The sequence below is a fragment of the Taudactylus pleione genome, unplaced genomic scaffold, assembly GCF_031769625.1.
Source record: "Taudactylus pleione unplaced genomic scaffold, aTauple2 ptg000934l, whole genome shotgun sequence".
NCBI lineage: Eukaryota > Metazoa > Chordata > Amphibia > Anura > Myobatrachidae > Taudactylus > Taudactylus pleione.
Window position 1 is genome coordinate 3,455,977 of NW_028285335.1, and position 23,888 is coordinate 3,479,864.

At 43.1% G+C, this 23,888-nt stretch overlaps 1 protein-coding gene across 1 annotated transcript; it reads left to right on the plus strand.

Moving 5' to 3' along the window:
- Positions 1 to 86: 86 nt before the first annotated feature.
- CCDC51 (coiled-coil domain containing 51) lies at positions 87 to 21,903 on the plus strand. The gene is made up of 4 exons (XM_088459747.1): positions 87 to 268; positions 2,261 to 2,600; positions 6,285 to 6,449; positions 19,288 to 21,903. Exons 2-4 carry the CDS (start codon positions 2,289 to 2,291, stop codon positions 20,050 to 20,052), a joined length of 1,242 nt encoding a protein of 413 aa, XP_088315873.1. The 5' UTR covers positions 87 to 268; positions 2,261 to 2,288; the 3' UTR covers positions 20,053 to 21,903.
- Positions 21,904 to 23,888: the final 1,985 nt, after the last annotated feature.

Consider the following 23,888-nt stretch of genomic DNA (forward strand, 5'->3'; position numbering starts at 1 on the left):
GTCGTAAAGGCGGCCATGTTTGTACACCCAATTTTTGCGCCAGAAACGGAAGTGGCAGGAAAAGTGTCTGAGGCCATCTTGGTACCTCTTCTCTGAGCGTGTTGGTGTTACCGGAAGTATGGCAGCGGCCATCTTGGTACTCCCAAGGAAGAAGAGAGCTGGGAGTCCATAGAGAGCGGTGTCACCCCTGTGTCACCTGGATGCAGCACTTAGTGACAGTGTCAGTATGAAAGGGGGATGTATGTGGGCGCAGGTGCAATAAGTCCAGGTAAGGGAACCTCTTACAGCAGGTCCTACATTACAGGGTGCAGGGAAGCTCAGTACATACATCAGTTACCTGGTTATGGTTCAGTTGTACTAAATGTGCTGAAGTTGCATTAGTAGCAGGAAGTGCAGATTGCTCTGGGGTAGGCACTTTATACATAATCAGAATTTATCATAATCATCATTATACAGTAAAGTGGGGTTTTATTTTTATATGTGTGCATGTGACAGTAGTGTAGTATTTAGTAAATAACTTCAAATTAATCGGGAACATTATAAGGCCATTAGGCAAACTCGATATTTTGTAAGAGAAAATTCGGCAGCCAGGGCCTGAATCAGCAAGGATCACAACTGAGATTCCGCACGCAATTGGCCGATTGTTCCGTTCTGCGCATGCATCGCAGTGCGCGAACCGGCCACTGAGATAGGGAACTGCGATCTCAGTGACTATGCAGACCCATCGTAGAATGATTGACAGGAAGTGCCGTTTGTGGGAGGTGATGGGGGCGGTGATTGGCGAAACGCAGGCGCGCCAGTACGTTTGAATGCCGTTGCAGGGGCATGCATAAATTATCCACTGCGATGCTGTACGCAGCCTGAGGCCTTTCACTGCGTGCGACGAGGTTAGCAATTCCTGAGTAAGGTCAGAGCTTGTGCACATGTGCGTGAGGTTGCGATTGTACTCGATGTTACCGATAATTTCGAAGACTTGCTAAGTATTACGGATGTGTGTAAGGTAAGGTGGGTGTCCTTATGTAGTACTGCGAAGGCATAGCGATCGCAATGGATTAGCATATCATCGAAGTGAGACTGCGCGCGTAATCGCAGCCACAATCACCAGTTGCGATCCTTACTTAATCAGTCCCTTAGAACTCTAGAACGGGATAAATCAGTTCCCATCGCTGTCCATGGTGTTGGAATAGTTTATAACTAGAGATGAGCGGTTCAGTTTTGACTCTCATTTTCCCTCCAAGTTCGGATTTCAGAACGAGGCAAAAAGTCATCTTTCATGGAACTCTGGGCACAGATGTCCGTGGAAGGTGACGTTTTGCCTCGTCGCTTTGGGCGCCCAAAGTGCTGACTTGTCGCACATTTCTGCTCTATGCTCCTGAACGTAGCAACAATTGAATTTCTCAGTCTGGCGCCCAATAATAAGTAGCCGCATTTAAAACAATTGAACTCTGAGATCTGAACTTGGCAGGAAGATTCGGGCCAAAGCCGATCTTATCTCTACTAATCTGAACCTCATCAGTTTGACAGTATTTTAAAAGGGGGTAATTTCTAATTACTTATTTTATAGATTGCACATTTTTTTTTTTTTATTAATACTACTGAAAAGTAATTCGGATACTTATTTATGGCTTACAACAGTGAGTAAGGTTTAGTTCACTCATGGACCTGGCTTTGAAAGATGGACGAGTAAATATGGGGATTGATGCATTTTTAGGACTTTGGGAAATATAAATTTGTTAATGGCATACGTGTATGACACACATAAAAAAATTGTCGGTGGCACATCTTATGGAGCATACACATGGTCAGATGTGTCAGTTGAACGATTTGACCAACGATTTGAACTATGAACGATTTTTGACTGCATTAAAATGACTACAATCGTCCAAATCTGACTGCAAACACTTCAGATGTCAGATATCGTTATCTGACAAACGTGAACGCACATCGTTCATGGTTGCACACATGAACGATTTTTCCTTCAGATATGAACAATTTTGTAAATCGTTATCGTTCAGATCTGAAGAAAAATCTGACCGTGTGTATGCACCATTAAGGTGATGGGTAATGAGTTGATGGGAGATGGGCCTTTTTTAAATCTGTATTTCTTTACTGTATATAATGGATTATAGTTATTGGAAGGTGTGAAAATGCTGTAAGGGTGGCAAATTCTAGTTTATTGACGTCTATATCCATAGCTATTGACTATTCGTAAATTTCGATATCTCTATGTTTAATGCCTCATTGATTTCTCCCTGTTTAGGTCTTGTATAATTCCACAGTAGTGCACAATGAAACACTTCTGTGGTGCACAGGTCGTGATTGGGGCCATGAGGCCACCTCGTCAGCCCTCTCTTCTGCGCCACAGAATCGCACTCCTCAGTGCAAGGACTCTCTGCTCTCCTGCCACCAAACCTCCAGACATGAAACTCCCATCGGACCATGCTAGCGTGAGCCCCTTACAGGGATGGAAGGAAGTGTCGAAAACTGTGGGTAGAAATTCCATGCAGAGACTCTCTACCACGGCCAAAAGCTGGTGGGACCGATACGAAGAGTTTGTAGGACTTGTTGAAGTCCGAGAAGCTCAAGGAAAAGTAGCAGAGGTAATAGCAATAATCTAACACTGATTGTCGGCCTTTAATCCGACACTGAATGTCGGCATCACTTTACAATTCTGCCAATATGTTTAACAGTGGGGCTGGACTGCTCTGTCACATTGGGACCTTTTAGTGTGGTCGGGCAGATAATAGTGAGTTTCTCAATTTACAAACATGCCTGAGAGTGAAAATGATTTTGTTTTGATCATGCTCTACTGCACTGGTTATTCTGGGGCCTCATTTGTACATAGGTGTCCTCCTTTTTCAAGTATTAATGACTTAAAGGTATACACAAGACCTGTTTCCAATTAAAATATTTGTTTTCTGAATAATAGCAGTGATGCATGTAAAAGGTGGCTCTACGGGCATGGACAGACTTTGTCTGATCAATGAGTAGATCAGGGTGGGTAGAAGAACACTCAGGGCCTGATTCAGCTTTGGGAATAGAGTGAGAATCACCACGTAACTGGACAAACCATGTTGCAATGCAAGGGGTGTAAATACATAACATTTTTTTGTAGTGTAAATACTGTAGTGTAAATACTGGCTGCTTTTGTATGTAGCCCACAAATACTGCACAGCTTTATTATTGCTCTATAATTTAGATGTCAGTTTGGACACCTACCTCCCAAATCTACATCTCTCTTCACATTTTAACTCTGCCCCACCTGCAGTGCAGCATGGTTTCACCAAGATGATCAGTTAAGTGCTAAATCTCACTCTATTCCCAAATCTGAATCAGGCCCTCAGTTCCCCCACTTTTGATTGGGGATAGCAGAGAAACATAAGTCCTTTGTTAACCATGATTTTATTAAGTTCACAGCTGCTTCTAAGCCTAAGGGGTCTATTTACTAAGCAGTGTTAGGAGACAGAGTGAAAAGTGATAAGGTGCCAGCCAATCAGCTCCCAACTGTCATTTTTCAAACACAACCTGTGATATGACAGTTAGAACCTGATTGGCTGTCACCTTATCACTTTTCACTCTGTCTCCTAACACTGCTTAGTGAATAGACCCCTAAGCCTCTTAAGCTGGGTACACACCTAAAAATTATGTCTGCAGATGATTGTTGTTCATACACACTGAACAGCCATCATCTGGCCGCAGGTCCGCTCCCCGTGGCTGCCGCTGCATGTGTACGGGCGTTCGGCTGACCGCCCGTACACACAGGACGATAGATATATCTGCAGATATATCTGCCATCGGCTGTGCGGCACAGCCGACGCGATATATCTGAACGACATCGTTCACAGACATATTGCTGGCATACACTGGCCGACGGACACACAATATATTGGCCGATCAATTGATCGTGTCAATATATCTGCCAGTATGTACCCAGCATAAGTTTGGTTCATCCATTTTATTTGGTGCAGAGGGTCTTATTATTCTATGGGCCATAATATTCTCATTACTCAACAAATCCAGAAAGTGAAATAATTCCCACCAATATCACAATTTCTATTTTGGATGGGGAACCTGGTGGTGTAATATAGTTCTTCCTTCACTCTGAAGAAATTACAGATCTGCGTCTGCAGGAAAACAGATCGATGCATGCAAATACAGTGCATCCGGAAAGTATTCACAGCGCTTCACTTTTTCCACATTTTGTTATGTTACAGCCTTATTCCAAAATGGAATAATTCATTTTTGTCCTCAAAATTCTACACACAATACCCCATAATGACAACGTGTAAAAAGTATTTTTGAGATTTTTGCAAATTGAATTAAAAAAACAAACAAACTAAGAAATCACATGTACATAAGTGTTCACAGCCTTTGCCATGAAGCTCAAAATTGAGCTCAGGTGCATCCTGTTTCCACTGATCATCCTAGAGATGTTCCTACAGCTTAATTGGAGTCTACCTGTGGTAAATTCAGTTGTTTCAAAATGATTTTGAAAGGCATACACCTGTCTATATAAGGTCCCACACTTGACAGTGCATGTCAGAGCACAAACCAAGCATGAAGTCCAAGGAATTGTCTGTAGGCCTCCGAGACAGGATTGTCTCGAGGCACAAATCTGGGGAAGGGTACAGAAAAATATCTGCTGCTTTGAAGGTCCCAATGAGCACAGTGACCTCCATCATCCGTAAACGGAAGAAGTTCGGAAACCACCAGGACTCTTCCTAGAGTTGGCCGGCCGTCTAAACTGAGCGATCGTGGGAGAAGGGCCCCTAGTCAGGGAGGTGACCAAGAACCCGATGGTCACTCTGTCAGAGTTACAGCATTCCTCTGTGGAGAGAGGAGAACCTTCCAGAAGGACTACCATCTTTGCAGCAATCCACCAATCAGGCCTGTATAGTAGAGTGCAAATAGAGTATGGTGGTCGCTCAAATCAGCTTAATGATATTGCCCAGGTGCTTGTAAAGGGCAGGGTTTACACTGAACCAGAGAAAAAAAAGGGATATTCCCTCCAGCACACTGCAGCAATATTGGTAAAAATACCTGAATCCTACATGATAATAGAAATTCAGAGGTATTAGTTGCATACATTTGCATATATATGATTAAGCGCCGGGCCAACGTCAAGGCTCCTCTATACTACCGGTAGGGATGGTATTGGCCTGGTGATGAGCGGTGCCTGATTTCCTCCAAACATAACGCCTGGCATTCACGCCAAAGAGTTCAATATTTGTCTCATCAGACCAGAGAATCTTGTTTCTCATGGTCTGAGAGTCCATCAGGTGCATTTTGGCAAACTCCAGGCGGGCTGCCATGTGCTTTTTTACTAAGGAGTGGCTTCCGTCTGGCCACTCTACCATACAGAGAAAAAAAAGGGATATTCCCTCCAGCACACTGCAGCAGGGATTTCGACACCTGTCATTAGTAGCTTGCTGGGATTTGACAGTCGGGAAGCTGGCGGTCGGCATTTTGACCATCAGCTTCCTGATTGCATCCCCTCCGGAGCGCTCTTGACCTCAGACTGGGGCGACGGTTCATCTTTCAGCAGACAATGACCTTAAGCACACAGCCAAGATATCAAAGGAGTGGCTTCAGGACAACTCTGTGAATGTCCTTGAGTGGCCCAGCCAGAGCCCAGACTTGAATCCGATTGAACATCTGTGGAGAGATCTGATAATGGCTGTGCACCGATGCTTCCCATCCAACCTGATGGAGCTTGAGAGGTGCTGCAAAGAGGAATGGGCAAAACTGCCCAGATAGGTGTGCCAAGCTTGTGGCATCATACTCAAAAAGACTTGAGGCTGTAATTGCTGCCAAAGGTGCATCAACAAAGTATTGAGCAAAGACCGTGAATACTTATGTACATGTGATTTCTTAGTTTTTCTTTTTTTTTGATTAAATTTGCAAATATCTCAAAAAAAAATTTACACGTTGTCATTATGGGGTATTGTGTGTAGAATTTTAAGGACAAAAATGAATTTATTCCATTTTGGAATAAGGCTGTAACATAGCAAAATGTGGAAAAAAGTGAAGCGCTGTGAATACTTTCCGGATGCACTGTACATTCTACACCGTATACCGTCAGTGACAGCGGATAGATCATTTGTCCACATCATCATTCTGACCGGATACCGATACTAGGACAAAATAATTCTGTAAGCAAGTTTATTTTTTATTTTTTTCATTTTATCTTGTGACCATAATGAATTAGACATTTGAAATTCACCACAGTGCATGGGCACAATGATAGAAGACCTTTCCCCATCTGTCTCGTGCTTTCCCTGCAGGCGGAGAAGGATTTCATGGTGGCCCGCGGGATTGTGCGGGAGGCTCGTGAGAGTGTGGAGTCCCAGCTGCTGAAGCTGAAGGAAGTACGGGATCGGCTGGACAGAGTGTCTCGTGACGATATCCAGTACCTGGAGCTGGCTACACTAGAGCATAAAATGCTGCAGGTACTGTATGTCCCACCACAAGCAGGATAGGAGCCCTGTATTTTCTGTATGGACTTTACAGCACTGTTTCACAGCTTCTCCCCGTAACCCGCGACCCCCCCAGGACACGTACTAATATCTATTTTAAAGCTGTTCCTCCCTCAGCACGTGTTTCACCCACAGTCACAAGAGCCTGGGAATTCTGTGCAGTCATCTGTTTGCCATCTACGTTAAAATGACTTGAGGGGGAGAATTATTAATAGATGCGGGTTTTACTCTCTCTCGCTCTCTAGATACTGTATTCTGTATCGGTTTCTTTATTAAGTTTTTATTTTTGGTAGAAAATGTTTGTTCATTACTATAGGTAAAAAAAATGGGATTTGTAATTAACCGTTTCACACCTCTCCCTGTAGTATTTCCCCACAGTATTATCACTGCCAGCCACAAATACATAATTTAGCACGCAGCGTGGGGGGTATCCGGATGGAAGATCGACCGTAAAGAGGTCGGCACCAGATGTTCGACAGGTTGAAATGGTCGACACATGTTTTTACAACACTTTTAGGGTTAGGGTGAGCGTTAGGTACTTGGAGGAGGGTTAGTGTTAAGAAGCATACACACTTAACGATATGCTCCGTGAGTTAACGACATTGAGCACACACACCGAACGATATAGTTCAGGATATCATTCAGTGACGGCACTCTCCCTCATCCCCATACTTGCAGAACCTGATGGTTGGCCTGCTAGTAGGGGCGATGAAAGACATCGTTAACGATCCGCGGGAGCGCGCATCGTTAACGATGTCTTGCTTACACACTGGATGATATTGAACGCGATGAACGATAACGTTATCGTTCTTACCGTCCAACTTATCGTCTAGCGTGTATGCGGCATTAGGCTGCTTTAGGGTTAGGCACTAGGGGGAGGTTAGGGTCAGACACCAGAGGGAGGGTTAGGGTCAGGCACCAGAGGGAGGGTTAGGGTCAGGCACTAGAGGGAGGGTTAGGGTCAGGCACTAGAGGGAGGTTTAGGGTCAGGCAATAGAGGGAGGGTTAGGGTCAGGCACTAGAGGGAGGTTTAGGCACTAGAGGGAGGGTTAGGGTTAGGCACTAGAGGGAGGGTTAGGGTTAGGCACTAGAGGGAGGGTTAGGGTTAGGCACTAGAGGGAGGGTTAGGGTTAGGCACTAGAGGGAGGGTTAAGCACTAGAAGGAGGGTTAGGCACTAGAGGGAGGCTTAGGCACTAGAGGGAGGGTTCGGGTTAGGCACTAGGGGGAGGTTAGGGTTAGACACTACGGGGAGGGTTAGGGTTAGACACTAGGGGGAGGGTTAGGGTTAGGCACTAGAGGGAGGGTTAGGGTTAGGCACTAGAGGGAGGGTTAGGGTTAGGCACTAGAGGGAGGTTTAGGCACTAGAGAGAGGGTTAGGCACTAGAGGGAGGTTAAGGCACTAGAGGGAGGGTTAGGATTCTGTTTTTGTGTCGACCTTTTCAACCTTTTGACCATGTTGACCATCTGGCTGTCGATCTAGGCCATTAATCACCAACTTTATTTGAGGTGTGAGCTACTTTAGAAAAATTAAACAACCTGAAGAGCTACTAAAATTGTAGAATAAAAAATCTGGCTAATAACCAAACAATTGTAGGTCATTTAATGAAAATGAAAAAAAATGTTTCATAGAAAATAATAATACATTTAATTATTACAGTGATATTGTTGTAGTTTGTAAATAAAATGTAAGCACAGGCACATTTCACTGTTAATTACCGGCTCCAAGGAGGGTATGTGCAGTATAGGAGCAAAAGATATAGGCAGGGCTGCTGTGTGATTTCCGGCAGGGCTGGGCGGGAGTCACTCGCTCCGCAGTAGCGTAGACGCCGTGGGTGGAACCACGAGGAAGCACATCAGGTGATTGCTGTAGAGGCTGCGGAAATCACCTGACTTGCTTCCCTGTGGCTCCACCCATGGCGTCGACACCACGGGGGAGCACACGTCAGAGGTCACTTCCTCCTAGTTGACTCGGAAGTACTGCAGCTAGGTGAGCTACCAAAATTAAGACTGCGAGCTACCGGTAACTCGCGAGCTACGGGTTGGCGACCACTGATCTAGGCACTGTCAAACTATTATACCACCTAAGCGTGGGGTGGTCTAAAATAGACCATTGCTTCTTGTTGGGTACCTATTGCTACTCATGATGGTAATATTTAGCGATTTATATGGTCCGTGTGTAAAATTAGGACAAGTATCTACAGTGCATCCGGAAAGTATTCACAGCGCTTCACTATTCCACATTTTGTTACATTACAGCCTTGTTCCAAAATGGAATAAATTCATTTTTGTCCTCAAAGTTCTACCCACAATACCCCATAATGACAACGTGTAAAATGTTCATTTTTTTCGATTTTTGCAAATTTAATAAAAAATAAATAAAAAATGAAGAAATCAGATGTACAGAAGTATTCACGGCCTTTACTTAATACTTTGTTGATGCACCTTTGGCAGAAGTTACAGCCTCAAGTCTTTTTGAATATTATGCCACAAGCTTGGCACACCTATCTTTGGGCAGTTCCGCCCATTCCTCTTTGCAGCACCTCTCAAGCTCCATCAGGTTGGATGGGAAGCGTCGGTGCACAGCCATTTGCAGTCAGTCACAGCTTGTGAAAACCTCGATGTAGAGGGATTTGCTACATGTGCGATCAGGTTCTATTTTTCATGTAAACCGTAGGGCAGTGGTTCTCAAACTCGGTCCTCAGGACCCCACACAGGTCACATTTTCCAGATCACCCAGCAGGAGCACAGGTGTAGTCATTGCTCATTGACACATTTTAAAGGATCCACAGGTGGAGCTATTTACACTGTACAACAAATGAATACTTTTAATTTGTTTCCTTTGTAAAAATAGTCATATATTACTAATTTGAGGTCAAGAAAAACTAAAATGATTTCAGAATGTTTTTACTAGCTCTATTTTTGGAGCTACACTACTTGCACTATACTGTATGTACATTAGTAATATAGTCATAGTGAAAAGCTATTTTTAAATAATCTGATATTTTCTTGATAGAAAATAAATAACAGTTGTTTTAATTCAAATAATCACAAAAAGGAACACAAAACGAAACAAACATACAGCATAGGAAACAAACATACAGCATAGGAAACAAACATACAGCATAGGAATCAAACATACAGCATAGGAAACAAACATACAGCATAGGAAACAAACATACAGCATACGAAACAAACATACAGCCAGGGCCGTTTCTAGGGGCGGGCGACCCGTGCAATCGCACGGGGCGCTCCGCCCTCAATGCAAGATACGCCGGGTGGCACTATAGTAACTTCATGCGCACACCCAATAGCCGCCTTCCCTCCTCTCCTCCTGGGTGTCACATGATAGGAAGGGGCGGGGCGGCACACACATCATCCGCACTGAAGACTGTCCGGATGCCGGCTGCGAGTGACCTCCTCCTACTGCTTGCTGCACTCGACTCCTCTCTCTCTCTCTCTGGGCGGCTGGCGGCTGCGCCTGCTCTCCAGACTGGGCGGCACTGACTGGGCAAGGGATAGAAGTGCGGCAAGCGCACAGCAGCTTCAACAGGTTCCAACTTCCAGGTAACTAAACTGCACCTCTGTGGGGGGAGGGGGAGGGAGAGCGCGTGCAGCGTGTAAATAATGTCACTGTCAGTTGTGCAGGGTGCAGGCTGCCTGCAGCAGCATATTGAGGCCTGGGGGGGGGGAGGTGCAGCTTGTGTAATATTAATTGGGGGGGGCAGGGGTGCATTAATACTGGGGAATGCATACAGGGGACACTACTATAGGGACCATTACTATTGGGGGTATTACTGATGGGGGCACTACTAATGGGGGCATGGCATAGGGGGCACTACTACTGGGTGCACTGCATAATGGGCACTTTTGCCTGAGAGCCAGTGGGGGGGAAGCCTAAGACCTGTCAGGCTGGAATTGCAAGGGAGGGGGCTGGAATGAAGTATGTATTATGTGAATCTTGTTTTTTCAATGTGGTTTTTATCACGTGGTCCTGGATTTCAAAATGTATTTTATGTGGAAGTGGTTTGTTGCAGTGTAATCCTGAAGTGGCTTTTTCAGTGTATTTTATATGGACCTGGCTTGTATTTTCAAAGTGCTGGGCTCGCCCTACAGCGTGACTAAAAACGGGTGTGATAAAAGGTCATACTCCTGCAAATGTCACACCAAAGGCATGCACAAACAAATGCGGCGTGGGCTTGACAGCTAGGCCACACCCCATTTTTTGAGCGCACGCCTTTCGGCGCGCGCATCCTGCCGGTCTTTCCTTTAACTACATATATTTTTCAGTGCTTTGCATCTGACAGGCTAGCCACCAATGGGCTCAGTAGTCACAGCGGCTGACATTCTGTGGTCTTTCGAGACCACGCTCTCTTACTGTGATACCACACCCCCTCACGATGAGGCCACGCCCACTCCGCTTCTGGGGGGGGGGGGGCGCATTTTGTCTGCTCGCAATGGGAGCCTCAGACCCTAGAAACTGCCCTGCATACAGCATACGACAGTACTATGTAATATAGTGGCCTATTCATGGGGGTGCTTTCTCTTTGCTTGTCGCTTGTACTCCTCTCCTGGGGCTTCTCTTGTCACTGTCCAACAGTAGTGATCACCTACCCTGATATCTTTGTTCCATTGCTGAAATGTCTTGGTGGAATCGCTCACTATGCTTGTCACTCAGTGCACCACAGTTATCTTGTGTGGGTAATCCCGTGAATCGCATATATTTGAATAGGGGAGGAGACAAATAACTGATTCATTTAATTGGGTCATTAGGCTCTGCGCAGAACGCAGATTGCTGGTAAGATTCTCTCCATTCTGCCCACATCACTAGGAATACCCCTACATCATAAATGGGCTATATTTCGGAAATCAGAGCTAACTGAGAGTTTTAAATGTCATATTCATTCTTTGCATGCTGAAATCAATTAGAAGTAACTATTTTCACATCGGAAACATTTTCATTGTTGTGCAGTGTTATTTCACTTGTGATTCTGTGAGGAGACCTGGAAAACATGCACTGTTTGGGGCCCTGAGGACCGAGTTTGAGAACCTGTGCCCTAGGGTGATGCCTGGGATTAGTAATAGTACCAGACGGGAGACAAGGGGAAATGCCTCTACACGTGGAATAAAATGAGTGAGGGGGAGATGTATCAAACTTTTTAAAAAACACAAGTAGAGTAGTTGCCCATAGCAACCAATTCTAGCTATTGTTTTAAAGAATGTACCAGATTGATGATAGCTAGAGGATGATTGGTTGCTATGGGTAACTTCTCCACTTGTCCTCATTAGAAGGTTTGATACGCCTCCCCCAATGTCACTCTGTTGTTTTCCTCTTGTAGCCTACTGATGGGCTGTATGTGGTCATGTGACCGTTATTGGACATTGCAGAGACCTCATGGAGACGATTAGAGGGGTGTGCATCAGGAAGAGTGTGCTGTAGGTAAATAGACTTTTAGTGGAAGATGTATCGAGCTTTGTAAAGAAGACAAGTGAGGGTGTTGCCCATAGCAACCAATTTTAATTTTTTTTTTTTTTTTCTTAATTATACTGTTTCTGTAAGCATTTAAATAAACGCCGTCCTGACAAACTTAGCAGTTTTTGCCCTTCTCATTATTGGTCATGTGGCTAGTAGCGTTAGTGCCCTGTAGTATGCCGCCAGCTGTGTTACTACCTAGTCACATGCCATCTTTAGTATTATTGCCCAGTAATGTGTGCAGCAGTAACGGTGATAATTCACCAGCATGGCTGTCAGTGCTTCCCATGTTGCATCCGCCTCAGTCACTTTTTTTTCCTTGCCCATTAGTCGCGCGGCCACAGCAGCAACCAGTGTCTCGCATCGCTTATGGTCACCACTGCTTGGCGCAACAAGCTGGCGGAGCTTATCAGAGTGAGATTCGTGCTGCGCGGTCACTTCTACTGCAGGCTTTCCCGCTCCTGCTTCCTCCTATATATGGACACACTGATTTGGCTGATGGAAGAATAAAAATTGATCATGAAAAATATGCTTTGATGCTGCTCTCATGCCCTGGGTAGTAGTCAGCATACCGACAGTCAGTATGGCGACTGTCACAATACCAACAGCGGCGTCCCGACTATCAGAATCCTGACAGATTGTGGAGGTAAAGCTGCATACACACACAACGGTTTTGTTACCAACGATTTTCTGTCAGATTATCTGTCAGATTTTTTTAAAGTGTAATGAACGATCTTTTTGAACTACAAACAATTTTTGCATATTCCCTTAATGAAAATCGTTAAGTTGACAAGTCTGACTGAACTACAAACGTGAACGCGAATGAACGATAATCGTTCATCATTTGACTCAGAAAGTGAACGATTTCTTCAAACGATTATCATTAAACGATATTCGTTCAAAAAATCGTTGTGTGTATGCAGCTTATAGGTGCATACATACACAACGATTTTTTGAACGATTATCGTTAAACGATATCGTTCAGTCGTTGAAAAAGCGTTCACTTTCTGAGTTAAAACGATGAACGATTATCATTCATGCGCGTTCACGTTTGTAGTTCAGTCATACTGACCAACTCAACGATTTTCAGTAAGGGAATATGCAAAAATCGTTTGTAGTTCAAAAAAATCGTTCATTACATTTAGCAAATGAACGATTTTAGTAAACGATTTTCGTTCATTTTTCCCTTGGAAAAAATGAACGAAAATCGTTTACTAAAATCGTTCATTTACTAAATCGTTGAGTGTGTATGCAGCTTTAGGGTTTGGCACTAGGGGAGGGTTAGGGTTAAGCTACGGGACAGAAGGGTTAGGGTAAGTGTTATAATACTTACAAAAATCTGTTGGTATTCAGACCATCGGGATCCGACCCCCCTGGGCTGCAAGTGGAACAATGGTGGTCTGCCGATGTTCCTAGCATTATGATTTGGGCACCGTGGTCTCCGTTTCCCAGCATCGTGGTCACCACTGTAAATTTGCCTCTCTATTGTGCAGCACTGTAAGATATTTTGAAACTTTATTACACAATAATAATAATAATAATCAATTCAAAATTGCCATCCATAGATATAGCGTAGATCCCCCAATATTAAGTCTTCCATTGGACCATGACAAAATGGTGTAAAATATGGGAAAAGTCTTCGGGCTCGATCCAATTAGCTGTGATGATCTGGCGGGTGCGAGTCATCGCGGCAATAGCCGCGTTTTACGGCAACCCAAACTCGCAGCCCCATAGGGCTCCAAACAACACTGTGCGGATTCAGGCTCTGAGCCGGCCTCCAGGGGTGCGAGATGAGGTGCCGTTGCCGTGGCAATGACAACTCGCAGACTTCGCGGCTAATTGGATAGACCCCAATTAATATATCCCACTCAGTCCTTGCTCACATATATCCAGGTGAAAAGATAGTGAGCAAGGACTGAGTGGGATATATTAATTGTGCCAGTATAGAAGTGATTTATGTTTACGAACAACAGCTTTCCTAATAATGTATATAATATTTTAAAGTTATTGGGACCCATGCATTTATGTAGTGTTCACGCTAGGCTGTTGTAGCAAGGCTCCGCGCCCTTTCCGATTATTAAAGGGCAAATTGCGCCCTGCCCTTTTAGTGGCGTCCTGCTAAAACAGCCTGGCTGCTGCCGTTCTGCCGCCTACATGCGCACTGCATCTATTCAATTAAGGGAGAGCTTGGGGGAAGCCCAGCACATCCGTAGGTGCTGGGCACACCCCCATTAATGACGCCGCCGTCTGGACACCGCACCCAATATTGACGTCTCGACTGTGTCCCCTTCTCCGGCCGGCCGCACGTGTGCGCCCTGCTCGCCCCAAATCCTGAGAGTACATAAATAGTGCACCCATCTATTGATAAGTGGTTATGTTTTATAAATAAATGTATACTTTGGGAGACTTCACACTCAGGTTACTTAAGTGGATCACTGCAAATTCCTCTGATATAATTATTCTTTGACTGGTGGAGCGCAGCTCATATTTCATTCCAACTTACAATTTACAAAATTGCGTAATTTTGTAAATAAAAATGAAACTCAAACATGCTAAATTGTGGCATCTCTGTGGAAAACATTTTGAAAAACCGCATGCATAGCGAAAAAAATAAGATATAAACATTTAAAAAAAGATATAATATAAATACATTTTGTCCAATATAAGGTTTCCATGAGTAAAGGTGCATACACACGTAACGATTTTTTGAATGATTTGTCGTTAACAACTTCATAATCGTTCAAAAAATCGTTCTGTTTCTGAGTTAGAACGATGAACGATAATCATTCAAGCACGCTCCCGTTTGTAGTTATCGTTCATCGTCCATTTCAGACTGTCCAACATTTTTCGTTAAGGGAAGGAACATTTTTCGTTCATCGATGTAAAAATCGTTCAATACACTTCAAAAATCATTCACTTTTTCAAAGGAAAATATGACAGTTAATCCGAAAGATAATCTGACAGAAAATCGTTGGTTACAAAATCGTTACGTCTGTATGCACCTTAAAAGATAAGTTACTACTTAACATTTGCTGTTATAATAGTGCATACACACGGTCAGATTTTTCTTCAGATCTGAACGATAACTATTTTAAAAATCGTTCATATCTGAAAGAAAAATCTGACATGTGGGCAACGATGAACGATGTGCGTTCCCGTTTGTCAGATAACGATATCTGACATCTGATGTGTTTGCAGTCAGATCGATTTCATTCACTTTAATACAGGCTGAAATCGTTCAATCGTTTGCAAATCGTTCACTCGTTCATCTGACATATCTGACCGTGTGTATGCACCAATAAACAGCAAGCTAAAAATTAGGGATGTGCAGGCTCGAATTAATTCGGATTATTCCCCAAAAAAATCGGGTCCTAGACAAAAGTCCATGAAAGATGATGTTGGTCCATGAAAGATGACGTTTTGCTTCTTTCTGAGACCCGATTTTTGGCGGGAAAAATCTGAATTTGGCGGGAAAATCCGAACTAATCCGAGCCTGCACATCCTTACTAAAAATGAAGATAAGGAAGTGTAAAATCAGGGAAATGACACCATTAATATGCATTTTTGATTAAGGGGAGTTTTATTTACATTTTGGAAAATGTTAAAATATTCAGATGTAAACAGGATGTGTGATTGTAACAGGATTTCACTTATCGAAGGTCAGGGATAAATAACAGCAAGATCGTATAAATCTAGAATGAATTATAATGCAGAGTCAGATACTCGTGTTAAACTGTCTAGTTTTTAGGAAGTCTGTAGACAGCCCTTCCATATGGTATGTAGTGAAATAATTGGCCATTTAACCTTTATGCTCAGTATTTAACCTTCAGCTCTTGAATTCTTGTTAGTTGTCTTCACTCTGTATTTTTGCCTTGCGGTCTTTTAAAATGTTTAAAGACCACAGTTTACTATAGTGCTCTGTATAGGGGCATCAGAGAGCTGGAAAATAGCAGAACAAGTATGGAGTGATATAATGGTAAGTGAGTTGAACTCATTTAAAGGCAAAGTCCACCCAAATCTTTTTGTTTGCTAAATCATAACCAAATGCAAACTACAATTTGCCTGTGGTGAGGCATATCCCAAGATACGGCAAACTGAGAAACCGATATAAATTCTCCCAGCAATAGCACTGGTATGGATCACGGTGGTCCATGCCAGTAATACGATTTGCCAGGCTTTGCCTCCAATAGCTACAGTAGCCTATTCTGCAAGCTTTGCGACAATCCGAGCTTTCAGTTCTGCTATATATGCACTTATCCCCCCTGTCTGATCTCGGCAAAGCGATAAATTAGCCCTTAGTGCTGCGTGCCAGTATCGCCAAGGTAGCTGAGCATTGCCCGCTGAGTTGTTGATATTCTGTCTATAAATTGCAGAGCTAACAATTTTTATTATTGCAGGCCATGATTTAAATGTAATAAGCTGTGATTGGTGAGTGCATACACACTGACCAATCGACGGCCCGATGTGTCGTGGCTGATGTCTCAACTGGGCGGGCATTTACATGCGCCAGCTCAGTTGAGCTGTCAGTCATCGGTGGGCCCCTGCAGCAAGTGTACGGACGGTCGGCTGATATATCGCCCATCAGCTGTGCCGCACGGCTGACAAGATATGTCTGTGAACAACAGTCATGGTTTCATCATACATAAGTATTCCAACACCGCGGGAACACAAACTTGTTAGTGATGGATAAATGTAACTTTTCCACATCTAGTTGGCAGATGTATAAATACAGTGATGTATAATGACCAGTGTGTCGTTATATCAGTTAGGGGGAGCTCTTGCATTACTGTAAAGAAAAAATATATATGAATACTTGGATAACTAAAAACAGAAATAAAAAAGATTAACTGTGTATTTTATTGATGCCGCAAAACGGCAGTTGCAAACTGATTATAATTCATAAGATATTTTCTTTGCGCTATTTGAAGTTGCGGTGGGGGCAGGGAGTTAGGGCCTGTTTTTGAGATAAGATTGTGCGATTTGTGTAACTGGTTTTGCCTCCCCCGGGACATACCGTATACTCTCCATGCTTCCTGTGCCAGTTTCCTCTTTTCACAGCTCAATGTCGACAGAAAGCCAGTGAGTCTTAGATATGTTGTTTAATAATTACATTTGGTCCGTCCAGAGCATCGCTAATCCAATCAATAGCATCATATCCAACATGTGCTATGTATTTGAAATGGAAAAGTAATTAATGAAAACATGACATAAGCAGCAGGGAGACGTTAACCTCTTGTAAGCACGTCCCTCGTCCGTTCTGTATGTCAGCTGCTGCTGACATTGGGGATGCTGCAGAGGGGAACGCAAGTGCGATTTGCACACGTATCTTGCTTGCTTTCGTACTGCGCACGCTCCAGAGTTTAGCGCACATGAATACGGGTGATTCAGAGCATGCAAATCGGTGACATCTCCACTTGCAGCTGAAGAGGTGTAACTAGGATGATACAAGCGCGTTCGTATTTAGGCTAAGCTTAGCGATGGCGCGTCGACGGAATTAGCTACGCAGAGTGGTGCGTACGTAAGACTGCGTCTGTTTTTATGATAAGGTTGTGCAATGGCGCACTGACAATGGTGACAGCTGGATGGGGACGCTGTGACCGCCGAGGTGGGTTGAACTTGGCATACGGGAAAATATACGTAGTTGGTTCCGTGCACGCGGTGTGGGAGAAGATTTGGCCGACTAACTTTCGTCTCTAATCTCAAGCGCTACCCTTAATTAAAAAGAGTATCTCCTTATTATGATGGTATAATACCATAAACACAAAAAAAAGGGAAATATGCATAAATGCAATACAAATCAACAGACTAAAATTACAATGTATAAAAGATATGAGCTATAATCCACGATTTTTAGATATTCAAATAGCAGCAAACGGTCTCACAATGAATAAATGGCAGGAGAGGAGGCGCCAGACTGCTGTACCCAGGACAGAGGGACGTGGCAGGGAGGTAGAGGAGGACTCCGGATTAATCCTCAACCATATTTACCTTGCACTCTCGCCTCCTGGATCTGGTAAAGCAGCCACCTGGCAGTACATTATTATATTTATTTACCCAGAGATATTCTGCTGCTATTATGAATATTTATGTTTTATACATTTATTCATTGTGAGACCGTTTGCTGCTATTTGAATATCTAAAAATCGTGGATTATAGCTCATCTTTTAAACATTGTAATTTTAGTTTGTTGATTTTTATAAAATTTATGTATTTTTAGCTTTTTTTTGTGTTTATGGTATTATACCCTCACAATAAGGAGATACTCTTTTTAATTAAGGGTTGCGCTTTAGATTAGATACACTTTTTTATATCGATTTGTTTTTAGGTGTGGGTACGCCTTATTTTACTTTCATCTCTGTATTGGCCGCAATATCTGTGTTCCTAATTCTTTTTTATTGCGATAAATAACAGCTCCATGGTTTGCTGATAATAACCTTTACCATTGGTCTGAGAATATTTTCTCACTTTTATTGGTTTGCAGCATATATTAGTGAATTACGTATAGCAATTGTCAAATAATTCAAATCCACCTAGAGGGATTCCGTTTATTATTATTTTTGTTTGAATTTTTGGTACTTGTGTACTTTAACGACTCATTGCAGAGAGAACCCAATGAATGTTTTAAATGGTACTTGTGTACTTTACGTACACAAGTACCGATAGTTGTCCCCACCTAAAGAAGAAACTTGTCCCCTCGCAGGCTCACCACGCTTCGCTATGGTCGCCACAAGGTTATATTCCCCCTCTATGCCCACTTGGATGGTAGGGAATGACGCGGGACACTGGCTGATGATGTCAGGGTCCTCTCCGTGAAGGGGATTTAGACATTACCATGATTGATAATAATAATGAGTGTAGGACACTTGGGTTCTCTCTGCAATGAGTCCGTAAAGTACACAAGTACCAAATTTTTGTGTAGGAGAAAATGGCTTATAGAGGATGTATCCAGGTAATAGCAGAATGCTTATATTAGGAATACTGGAGTATTTTGTACAGTGTAAGGTCCAGCTGAGGTAAATATGGAAGAGGAGTTGAGATGGACATCGAATGATGCACCCTCGACGGTAAACTGTTGACGATTTGCGCCATCAACAGCCATCACACACAGACAAGCGGGCCAGTTAGGGATGAGAGGTTGCGGCTGAGTGGGGCAACATGGAGGGCTGGGCTAAGTGTAGACCAATCAGGTAAGGGGGCGGGACTGAGTACCACATTGTGGGTGGGGCTTAGCATAGTGCTCCCTGCACAGAGGGGGGAGAAAAAAAAAAACCTGTCATTGCCAAACTACGGGAAGTTTATTTTTTGTTTTGTAAATTAAACGCATATCATTGTTTATTCAGGAAGAAAAAAGACTGAGAACGTCATACACCAGCGCAGAAGAAAACGAAAGAGAGACGTTCTTTCTCTTCTCCGCCTCTGTGAGGGAGAGTCACGAGAAGGAGAGAACCAGGGCGGAGCGCACTAAGAACTGGTCAATCATCGGGTCGGTGCTGGGTGCAATTATCGGGGTCATGGGATCCACCTACATTAATCGCGTCAGGCTGCAAGAATTAAAGGTCCTGCTTCTGGAAGCGCAGAAAGGACCAATCAGCTTACAGGAAGCCATCCACGAACACGCGTCTGTACACCAGTCCCAGCAAAAGGATCTTGGTAACCTCATTTTAACATTAAGAAATATGGTACCGGCTACAGTGCCGTCATCCCAAGAGTCTCCCAGAGGAGGCTCTGAGCCTCCGGCAAAGGCCATCGGTTTAGACAATCAGGCGTTTACGGTAATTAAGGAGCATATGGCTTACACAAAGGAAACCGGGAAGTACTTGGAAGGTTTACAGCAGAAATACGGGAATCTGGAAAAGAGTATTAGCAAAATAGCGGCAGACGTGCAGAACGTGAAGACAAAGCTCTCATCGCCGCTGGCAGCCAGGGTCACCCCTGTGTCTATACCAGGGGACAGCGGGCAGGAGAGTGTTCTACTTGGATTGTCAGAAGCCGAGCAAAGGCTGGGGACTCACATTAATAGAAATTCCATTTACAGCACTGCATTGACATGTGCAGTGTTCACATTAACTATTCCTATATTGTACATTTTACTGAAGGGAAACTAGACTTTACCAAACACAAAATAATAAAATGTCCTTGACTGATGCTATTTGCAGAGTATTAATGGAAAATTATTCCTTCCGATTCAAATTTTTGTGCAATGTTCTTGCAATATTTGGAGCATAAAATGAGGCGTTAGAATATATATGCATCTGTCACCTAAAAAACCGATTCATATTCGTGAAAATATATTGCACGTGTAATTTTGCACAAATGCACCTATTTGATCGCTGACTGCATAACAAGGAGCGGGCTTGTACTGCGTCGGGGCACTTCCCAAAGCAGAAGACTCTAGTTCACCATTTGCGGACTGCGGCCCTGATACAGGGATGGACGCAAATGACGCAGTGGATAATTTATGCACGCCAGAAAACAGTGCTTAAACGCGGCTGACACGGCTGCGTTTTTCTAACCACTTTGCGAATAAATCCCCTGTATGAGCATAAACGCAAATCAATCACTACACGTGCGCAGTGCGGCTTACACACATTCGCAATGGCAAACAGTCGCTCAATCTGCGTAAATATTGGCATTCCGTCCACATCTGAAGTAGGACCTGAGTTTGTAAAACTCATTCCAGCAACAGTTAAAATGTCACTTTAGAGTTTAGCTGCCTTTCACTTTAAGACCATCCTCTTAATTTAAAATTCTGTTCAATCATTGGTAATTAGTATTGAGAGTTAGGGGACATTGGAACATCTTTATTATATGTTTAATATCATCATTATTATTATTAAAAGTAGCAGTATTTGTTTTTAATATTAATCACTGTGGCAGGCTATAAGAAAAAGCTTTGTAATTCCCATTTTTATTTCAATTTGCCTTTTCATGCTGGTATTAATTATTAATAATTCTACATAGCGTCATGTAACTACCATGGCACCCACAGTCATATGACACGTGGTTTGGTGAGCAGAGAGGCATTGGACCGCCCCCTCTGAGCCCTGACTGCAGTTTGTATTGTAAGATCCCACCCCCTTGCTTCACATGATATGCTAATGGGTGTCAGCCTTTAGTGTCTTAGGGCCTGATTCAGCAAGGATCGCAATTGCAAAGCTGCACACAGGCTATAGATATGATTTATGTACGCAGGCTATAGATATATGATATATGCACGCAGGCAGCTTTGCAATTGCGGTCCTTGCAATCATGCAAATGCAGCAGGAGGTGTATGACACCCCCTGCTGCATTTGTGATCCCAGCACTGGGATCACCATCGCGACCATCGATGGTCACGATAGTGGGCGGCGATAATCGGGAATATTGCGTTCAGCAGTGCGCTGGTGAATTAGTCCCTTAGCCTGGTAGCCATAGTGGGGGCCCCTCTAGACGTTATGAAATGGACCTAATAATTTGTAGGACAACCGCTAAGACAGATAACTATCGGATGCTGTTTCGAGTTAAAAAAAAAAAAATTCATTACAATTTTTACTATTGTTTACCAGTGTTAACCAGATACTGTTCCTGTAGTGGAATTTTTTTTATTTTTTTTTAGAAATTTGCAAAAAGCAGAAACAAACAGGTTAATCTATGCAGTGCCAGATGCTTTTATTCGGTGTATAACCATATTTCTATAATTTTATGTTGTTCGTTTAACTTTTTTTTATTCTCCTCTTGAATGAACATGATCTCGATTGCAAGAACTGTATCACAAACTGCTGACTGACCAAGTTTCTGCAGAGCCTACGTGTCTGTGAACGTACAGTACGTTTCCTAGTATTATTTAATGTCCATCTTGCATTTTGAGCACTTTAGAATGTTACTAATTATAAAAAAAATATGAGAATTAAATTGGACCTATCATCAGAAAGCCGTCTTCTCTGTAATCAAAGCCATTATATACGTCTAGGCCATGCGCCACTTACCATATAAGCTTATACGTGCTGATTTGATTGGCTTGTCACTTGAAGTCTGTATTAGAGCTCTTTGGCGGTCAGGATAATTAGTTTTCCTATGTGCAAGACTGAAACCTGCCCCCAAAAAAACATTTATCAACAGCATACAGAGTAAAAAGAAATTGCTGATTGGTAGCGGTCATGATGGTGTATCAAAATGGCCGAACTTGTGTTGTGTATGAAATGGAAATGGATTGCTCATATCGTCTGCTGGTGTCTTTCATTTTTAACGTTTGACATGAAACAGCAGGAAAAGTGAGTTATGGCTGCTGCAGCATCTGTTGCTGAAAGCTTATTTTGTTAACGCAATTCAGGCGTCTTGGAAGGTACAATGCTCGGTCTCTGGTATATGGCTGTCTCTAGTGAATGGAGCAGTTTTGACAACCAGGAACATTAGGACATTACAGTTTAGCCTGTTTCACATCATAATGGATAATACTGTGAGGTCTATTTACTAAGCAGTGTATTGGTGGGTACACACTACACGATATGCTCCCTGAGCGATATCGTGTAGTGTTGTCCCCGGCAGGCTGTGCTCAATGTCGTTCATGACATTGAGCACAGCCGCTGAACGATATCATTAACGATATCGTTCAGCGCCGAGCTCTCTCCCCCATTCCCTGACATGCAGCAACCTGACGAGATCGTCAGGTTGGCCTGCATGTCAGCCCGATGAACGAGGATGACGAACGACCCGCGGGAACGCGCGTCGTCGTCATCGTTCATCTTTTTGGTGTTAAAAATGGATGATAAAGTGGACGACTGAACGATAACGATATAGTTATCGTTCAGTCGTCCACTTTATCGCCCAGTGTGTACGCACCATTAGGAGACAGAGTGAAAAGTGATAAGGTGCCAGCCAATCAGCTCCCAACTGTCATTTTTCAAACCCAGCCTGTGAGATGGCAGTTGGGAGCTGATTGGCTGGTACCTTATCACTTTTCACTCTGTCTCCTAACACTGCTTACTAAATAGACCCCTATATGGCTTTTACTCAAAGGAGGCAGACATTTTGTGGGCTGTACCAATGCTCAAGCCAAAGCAATCGAACACGTCGCTGTGATGTCACTGACTCCTAGTGCACTGATTGGTTGTCTTCTTATAAGTATTGGTTCAGCCGACAAAATGTCTGCATCCACTTTGTGTCAACTGGTGCATTTTAAGGACATGTGGTAGATTTGCTAAAAGTTTATTTTTACATTCCCTGTTTATTAGTCAGTGACATAATATAATTATAGGCAGAGACTTCTTTTTTTCGTTTGTGGTTTAATGAAAATATAAAAAGTGACTTGTAAGTGTTACAAGGTGCTAAATTATTGGTAATCTCATATATCATGCTCATATTTAAGCCAGTCACTGGGTGCAGCTTTTATTGTCCTTATGACAAAAATCCGGTCCCCTTTTTCTTCAGACCACCCTCTCCCCAGTTTTCTAAACTCCTCAGTTTATCTTCCGGTTGCCGCAGTAATACAGGTTATCGGCTGGCAAACTAGGGCAAAGCTTTGCATCTGGAATTTCCTCATTGTTAACAATGTGAAGATGGATTACATACAGAATAATTGACATTCACATTAAAATCTCCTGCCGCTTCAGCAACCGCCTGAATTATACTGAGGTTTGTCAGATATCCGATAAAGAATATTTTTCAGGCCAATGATAAATATAAGAAAATAGCACACCTGCATTTTTTTCCAGCAGTTATCTACCTCTTTTTTTATGTCAACTGTATTTACTATTATATATAACTTTCGTTAAGGCATAATGGACAATTTATTGCTGCCCAACAGGCTTCTCCCAAATCTCTTCTTTTTATAGGAGCTGACTCATTCCAGACATACCAAAAAAAAAAAGTTTTTGTTATTTTTTATTAAACGTTTCATCTACAGCAATCTGTCTTGTGTTAGCGTTTACTTTTGAAGGAACAGAGCACCTATTGCTTTAATTCT